Below are 7,917 nucleotides of genomic sequence, written 5' to 3'. Positions count from 1 at the left end.
TGAACCAAGTATGAGGATTCACAGTATCTTCTCACACAAATTATTTGACTGCATAATTATCACTTTTGCATTACAGCAACAATACCAGATGACAAAATTCTCCAACAACTTGAACAAAACACTGTCTCTATCTGCACATTTTTCTTCAATAATCATTTTCAATAAATGACAAACCATGAAAAGACGCATGTCTGCAGCCATTCATCCAATTGCAACAAACAAACATACAAGCAAACACATCTATCCAATAAGGTAACTACCCCAGCTTTCTTATAATGTCGTAAAGTTTATTGTAAAATATTGTCTTGTTTTTCTGACACTGTCTTACAAAGTGCTGTGGTTGACAGGCGTGAATACAGGGATGACACGAAGCAGAGGTCTTCAGGCTCATTTCAGATTTGCCATTACAGTGAAATCTGTCAAAATTGAAGCATGTTTTTACACTGGAAATCCCTCTGTGACTTATTGCTGTTGTTTTCATTGATTTCAAACACTGTCAGCTAGTGCTATGCAATAGATGCACATGTATGGGATTGGGAAAAAACAGTGCAGCTGGTGGCAGAACCGAGGCAAATGCGGCTTTCTGAGCATGCCCAGTCTGCCTGTTCACAAATTTCTGCAATGCTGTTTACTTCCCTGTCTATATATATTAAATGACTTGATTCTACCACTGCTGTGATATACAAGTATTTTCCTAATGCCCACACGTTCACATTGTACACATTCTACCAGATGACAGTGGATTCTCTGTACTACAAACTACAGACCCTGACCACCCCTCCTGCATCAAGATAGAAGAGTCCCCCATTTAAAGGATTGTACCAATCTGTGACGGGCAGGGGGACAATGAAATGTATAACCTGAAATGAAATGGCCATGCCAAAATATATTTCAAAGTTAATAATATTATCAATCTAATTGTCATTTTAGATTCTGTCACACTAAAGCAATTTAAAAGAAAAAGTACAGTGTTTTCTTCAATATATAAAATTTGTAATATAATGCGAATTATCATGCTATTGTCTCTCACTAGCTAACCCTCAGACACGGAACAGTCTTGAAAATTGAACATGTTCAAAGACAAGGTAAGATTCTGGTGAAGAGCACGGACATTGAAAATCCAACATCATGAATGAAAATGTCAAACCTAAATTTTAAAGTTGCACTTTGACTGGACATATTTTCATCTTTTCTTGCATAGGTGTTCACCTTGGTGAAATCATTTATAAAAGTATATGAGATGAGAACTGCTGTGATAAAATTCTAGCCAATATTATTAAAGTGCCTGAATAAATAGAAGGCATTTGTTATTAACAATAAAAATATTCTTCTTGGTAACTTGATAAAGCAATAAATAGAGGGGACTAGCGCCCCCAATCAACTTCAGTAAAATATCTTTTGTTTTCATGCAAGGTTACATGTACATAAGGTATGGCAGGCAGTGTATAGTAAGATATAATTTACACATTTTAAAAGAAGTAGATAAGCCATGGCAGTGGAAAATAGCACATACATAGACAAGCATAACGTCTGATTTTAAAGATTGAAAAATCATCTGATGTCAAAATTTGCTTGGCATTGAAAAGGATATACTAATACTCATGTGTAATTTGTATGAACTTTCTGTTCAGAAACACCTGTAAATTCCCCCATGGAGCTCTCTGTCCATGGTGTTCAAGGCACATAGCTCTTCACACCTGTTTTTTTCCTCCAGTCACTCAATGGTTTGATCCGTCTAACCCTACAAAGCATTACAGATACAGTAAGTTCATGTCTTTAAAGATGACTTCGTTGTAGCTAATAGGAAAGAGCATGACTAAGATTGTCATTTTTTAGCAGGCTACTTTTAAACACTTGTGAACTAAGTTGACTTGTTCTGGCCACATAGGTACAAAGTATGTTTTAAATTCTGAGTAAGTAATCTGCATATACATGTAAATCCCTAAATGCATTTTTGTGACCTTTCTCTGTCAATCTAGATATCACCTCTTTGCTGAGAAGCGATTATACAGGTCAGTAGACTGACAGATCTGTCACACAATGGCGCCCTCTATGCCGCAGCGCCCTTGAGCAATGGATCTTTCAGTCTACAGCTCATTGAAGTAAAAGCTAAAATGTATGTAAAATTGTTTCCATGCTCTTTGAAAATCAACTTATGTTTGGTAGGTTCAAAGGCTTGTTATCAAATGTAAAATATTGCAACAGGCGTTTTTTCCCAACAGTGTAACATCAACACGTGGTGCAAGGACATTGCTGAAGGTATGGGTAAATATACAAATTATCCTAGAAATGCATGCTGTGCGAAAATTAATTCTTTCTTTGTATATCAGTAATCTTTCTATTATCCATTCAACATAAGATTGTTTGGCCTGCAGAAATGAATTAAGTGTTCGCTGTCTCTTATATTCTGAATGGCGAGAGAATCTGAGCAGTTGGATTGTGCGCCCTCTGTAGTTTCAATCAAATCTTCTGTTGTTTTCATGCACATCAATCATCAGCGATTGGTTACACCCAAATTCCTTCTGGATTCTCTGAGCTGGGCTCTGCGGTCTCAAGTATTCTGGGGTTGCCTTGGAAACATCTTCCACTTCCGTGCCTTGGTAATGTAAATGCTCCACTAAGTAAATCTGAAATTAATTAACGAGACGCACATGTAAGAGGACCGCTTGTTTTCCAATGTGGCAGAAAGATGGGCCAACAGAATTTATCTCTAAGAGACACACACACATTCGATGTTAGTTTTAAATAAAGATGAAACTTCCGGGACACAAAAACAATAAATATACAACCGTGCTATTAAAATCGTGATATATCCGGCAATGTTGTTAAAATGTGATCCGTCAGTAACAAAGCTACTATGAGTATAATGTATGGGTACTAGATGACTTTGTTGTAGCTATAATGAACAAACCAGCTGTGACCTTTTCTAAAATTTATTTCTGATCCCATAATTGTTGAGCTGATATACAATATCTTCTTGTTCTATTATGCCATAACTTAATACCGGTACTTGTCTCATGACTTGTGTAATTGGTAATATATGAGTTCTGCCAGTTATTGAATGAGATCATGGCTGGACTCCTCAATTGAATATATTTACATCTGTCAATGAAGTCTGAACTTTGTGAGTTTGACAGCATGGATAAAGGAGCAAAGGATCCAATAAAACACATAAATACTTGAAACACGTCCTGTCAGTAATCCTGGTAGCCACTAATCTTTCATTCCATCATGAACACTTTTCACAGAGAAAATTGAATTGAAGGGATGACATCTGTAACTTTTGATAACATTTTCATTATTCTGTTCTCAGTAAATTTCTCCTTCTTCCCCACAAAGTGTTAAGTTGGCAACTATCAGCCTTGTAATCACACTGCATTGAGTTCAATGTGTAATGTTATTGTCGACAAATGAATTCCAGTCTGAACTAAGATTCAGACGTCAACTATCTCACTGCACATATACCCATATTGGCTGAGTGGGAAAATTAGACACTTACCGATTCAAAATTATTTTTGAGAGTATCAACAGCAAAAGAAACAGAATTTGCAAAGTGAACAAAAATTAATGCCTCACAAAAGTTACAGCTGATGGTTCTTTTAAAAAGGAGCATTAACAAATTACGATTATTTTTGTCAGTACACAAATGATAAATGATGTGCTAATAGGAAAAAACACATGTGCAGTCATGCTCACTTTTTGATGAACCATTCAATCAGACAGGAAAATATACAGATGGATAGTGGGAGGGTGGAAAATTCAGTTTCAAAGTGTACAATAAGTAAGCATATTCAACTCACCCTGTATAGGAGTGCTACATCGTCCATGTTTTACGACTAATGATTGTGATATACTGGGTACATCTTCAAAGTCTTGTAAGTTGACCTCTTTTAACTCTGTATCTAGTGTCTCAAACTTCTCTGTCTTGGCTTTCATCATCTCTTCCAGCTTGCTTATCTTCTCCTCCAGTTCCTCAATACATTTATTATTGAGTTCATCGATGTTGTTCTGTAGTTCAAGCTCTTTCCTAAGCTGCGCCAGTTCATCTTGTGATTTCTTCTCCTTCTCTTCCATTTCACTGTCGGCTTTTTCCTTCGCCTCTTTCTGCTCTTTCTCTGCAGCTAATACATCCTCAGCAAGTTCTTTGATTTGGTTTTCATATTGCACAAGCTTGCTTTCCGTTTCTTTCACTTTGTTCTCAGCCAACTCAAGTTCCTTTTTCAGTTTTTCCTCGTTTCCTTTCTCCACGTTGAGTTCGTCTTCCCAGAACTCCATCTCCGAGAGTTCACTTTCGTTTGTCCGGAACTTCTTTTCCAGGGTTTCCTCCTCTTCCTCGATCTCTTCCAAAGTTGTGTCGAGGTTCGCAAAGTTTTCCAAGGATTTGAGTTCCAAATCCAACTGTTCCATATCATTATCTTGTAACTTTAGTTTGTCCCTCTGTAGGGATGTCAATTTCACCAAGTCCTCGTAGGTAGTTTCCGGATTTTTTATGACTTTTTCCTGGAATTCCTGGCCTTTGAACACAAGGCTGTTGACCCCACCACTGAAGGTCATGGATTTCTTCACCGGAAAGTTCTTCCGGCTGGACTCCAATGAAAAATCCGGACTCTGTTTCTCCTGAGTTTTCCGCTTTCCTGAAGAAGGCCGGCTGGTCGCAGGCGAGTCCCCCGACCTCCTGAGAATGAATTGTACGTCGCTTGCATAGTGTCCCCACTTGGACAGCACCCGCAGGGGATTCTCCGATGGGGGCAGTGGACGTTCTGTGTTGCGGCACTTCTCTACGAGCGAGAAGCGACCGGTTTTGCCCGTGGCGTGGGCCAGAGCAATGACAATGTCTTGGCATGTTGTCTTGTCGTTGACACCGCAGACAATCCGCTGGATGCCCTCAACCCAGACTTTGAGTTCCATTATGAGAGCTGCGTGCGTATTCTCATTTACTCTCTCATGTACACAAATAAAATAGAACGCAATGTCTCGACAACTGCATCCGAATTTACATAATCACACACGTCTGTCGGCAGGCCTGACCACTGGAATTCAAACGACACTGCTTCCCTCTGTAAAATGGCTACAGTGTCAAACTCCAACTCTATCAAAGTAAATCTGCAACTGTAGATACACGTACAATCAATTACACAGACATAAATGTGTTCACTCTCACTGAAGGATTGTCAGCGCAAGGAATTTAAACTGTCAGACATCAGAAGATAAAGTTACATTTTTTCGCTGACGCCTATCTCCAAGAAAGAAAGATGTAAAATCTTGAACTAGGCAATTCATCCAAGACTTTCATCCAAGACTTTTTCCTTTTGGTATATCCTCCGGAGGCAGCAACTGCACTTCTTGCGGGCGGTGTATGTCAACGCTCACTCCCAAGGTCACAGGTTCTCCTTAACTTCCCTTAGGATGCAGCGGTTAATCTTCCTGGTGCTCCAGATTTTTTTTTCTTTCTTTCTGGGGTGTATTCTGTTACATTTTGAGGAATTCCTGCAATGCCGAGGGATTATCTCATTGTAACCTGGTTGAAGAGGCCCTCACATTCCAGAATGTCAAGAACTGCGAATGAGAAAGAAAAAGATAGGATATCATTGCAATGTTTGACATGTAATAGTGATGAAAAAAGTATTTTGTTGAAGAAGTTAAAATTTGTTGCTTTTCAAAATAGAAATTGTCATATGTTTTTACTAAAAAGATCCTTCACCCAACAGCTTGATATTCTACAAAGACTAGTACTGAACTTCTGGCTATCCTGAGAAATTGGGTGATGTGGGGACAGTTTGATATCAAGATAGACAATTGTACCACACCAGTATGTCCACTGGCACTGTATACGGTACACCATCTTACCAATAGTATACCGGTAGATTAGTCTCGTACAGGGATGTTAGTCCTACCAAACAACACAGTACCAGGGACCTGAACAACAGTATCGGTACATAAGGACCATGGTTTCTATAATGTTATTGTAACATGGATTGTAGCAATTAAATTGTAAAATATTGTGAAAATAATTCTGTTTATTTCAGAACCCAACTGGATTTTTTTCTGCCTCTGCTCGCTTTGGGATTCCTCACAAGCCAGAAAATGAACATGCTGCTGGATTCTAGGTTTTGACATTCATTGACATTCATTGACATTATATAATTACCTGAAAAAAACGAGGTTGGTTATTCCTGACCCACTCACTTCTGCCTTACAGGTCTACTTTTTAAATAAATTACTTGAAAAAAAGCAGAAAGGATTTCACTGATGAAGTCTTCCACTGAAGTGTTGTATGATCAACTGACTACCGGTAGGCTGCTACTAAACCAAAGGGCTTGATCAATGAGTGATGTCAGAGTTTTAATGTAAGTTAACATAAACAGTGGAATTGACTTTAATAAACACAGCAGTGAATCAGTTAGCCAGTGAGTGGTGATCGATAGTGATGACATGAAAAATCTGTGTCAGGTACAAGCAATTCCATTGCCTTGAGGGTTGTCTGAGTTACTGACGTATACAGTACACTTAAAGCTTACGTATTAGATGTCAATTTGTGTAGAATTAATATTAACTGAGATACTGACTTCAACATTTGTTCTATGTTTACTAAATGGTGGACTGGACTCTGTTTTGTCTGTTTAATGTACTACAGGAATGCGACAGAAGATATTTTGCAGTCCTACCTCAATATGTTCCTGAAGTACCGATAACTTCAAGATGTGTTAAATCATAAACATTCTTTCCTCTGATCACTGAATTAATGAATATTCATTGTTCTCACTTTTCAATGTATATATCCTCCCCAGTCCCTCCCACAGCATTAAGTCCCCTCAAAACCAAATTCCACCCAAAATCAAAGTCCCATCACAGACTCAACTCCCTCCATGCTGAAGTCCCCCCACCAACAACTGGTGCAGCCAACGGAGCTATTCATCGAAAAAGCTATTCCAGGAGCAATTTTTGAGGGCAGGGGGAATTTTAATTTTGCTAGGGCAGGGGACATGTTTTTAGGTGGTAGGGGAGCAAATTTTAGGGTTTTTTTGTAGGGCAGGGCGGATATCGGTTGATTTTCCTGGGGATGGGGCTTGGCGAAAAACTTTTTGAGGGGAATTGTTTCCAGAGCAGGGAAATTGGCAATTTTTTTTCGCCACAGGGCGAGGGAGCTTCAAAATTCACAGTGGGGAGGGAAACAGGCAAAATAAGTGGGGAGTGGGTAAAAATGAGGTTTGAGTGTGGGAGGGTAAGTCGAAAAATTTTCTGTGGGAGGGCAAATTATGAACAGCTAATTCATTACCCTCTTGACTTAAAATTAGTCAGTTCACATTATTTGTCATGCACAATATATCTTATCATAGTAAGAACCTTTTTAAAAGTGCATTGTTCGCTGGCTGCACCTGAAACAACTGTGAGCCCCTTGAAATTATAAAAAGTTTCACATCTACAGCAGTCTGGCTATTGGTACAATGTGAATAGTTTAGCTAAAATCATGCCCATTGCAACCTTTACAGGTATTCCACACACTGTACACACAGAAGAGATGTGATGGGTAGCTTCAATCTGTGCTCCTGCGACTATAACACTAGAATTACAGACTTTTCACCTTTCCACACAAAACAGCTGATTTCATCTCAAAACCTTGTGATCAAAATTGTTATAATATGATCCGCAGCTGCCTGTGATGTCATAAAAACACATCATCTATACAGCTAATGTGAATTGCAATATTCAGTAATGTTTTACAATATTTTAATACCTAAATGGCTTGTGAAGGTAAATTATGAAATACTTATCTTGAAGCCTCTTGTTGCAACTATTTTGCTGAATTTTCATTCAGACAAATAACAAGACTTGCGATGCCTACAAGACTTTAATGTAGTTACCAGTGAATGCCCCGGATATCAAAGCTTCTGTGATTGCTTACAATGTCAACAATCA

The 7,917-nt window shown here is 38.6% G+C and overlaps 1 protein-coding gene across 6 annotated transcripts in view; it reads right to left on the bottom strand.

The window, feature by feature from the left end:
• Nucleotides 1-266: 266 nt before the first annotated feature.
• The window catches only part of LOC139130235 (ras association domain-containing protein 8-like), a 41,543-nt gene continuing 33,892 nt past the window's right edge, over nt 267-7,917 (bottom strand). For all 6 annotated transcript variants that reach the window (XM_070695994.1, XM_070695988.1, XM_070696017.1 and 3 more), the window contains 2 exons: nt 3,801-5,556; nt 267-2,627 (listed from right to left, as the gene is read on the bottom strand). In XM_070695994.1, the coding sequence (XP_070552095.1) occupies nt 2,506-2,627; nt 3,801-4,908 (1,230 nt within the window). In that variant the 5' untranslated portion in view covers nt 4,909-5,556 and the 3' untranslated portion in view covers nt 267-2,505. The remainder of the gene's footprint in view (nt 2,628-3,800; nt 5,557-7,917) is intronic.

The sequence above is a fragment of the Ptychodera flava genome, chromosome 1 (genome assembly GCF_041260155.1).
Source record: "Ptychodera flava strain L36383 chromosome 1, AS_Pfla_20210202, whole genome shotgun sequence".
Taxonomy (NCBI): Eukaryota; Metazoa; Hemichordata; class Enteropneusta; family Ptychoderidae; genus Ptychodera; species Ptychodera flava.
The sequence above is the reverse complement of the archived record's forward strand: the minus strand, read 5'-3'. Positions and strand labels throughout refer to the sequence as shown.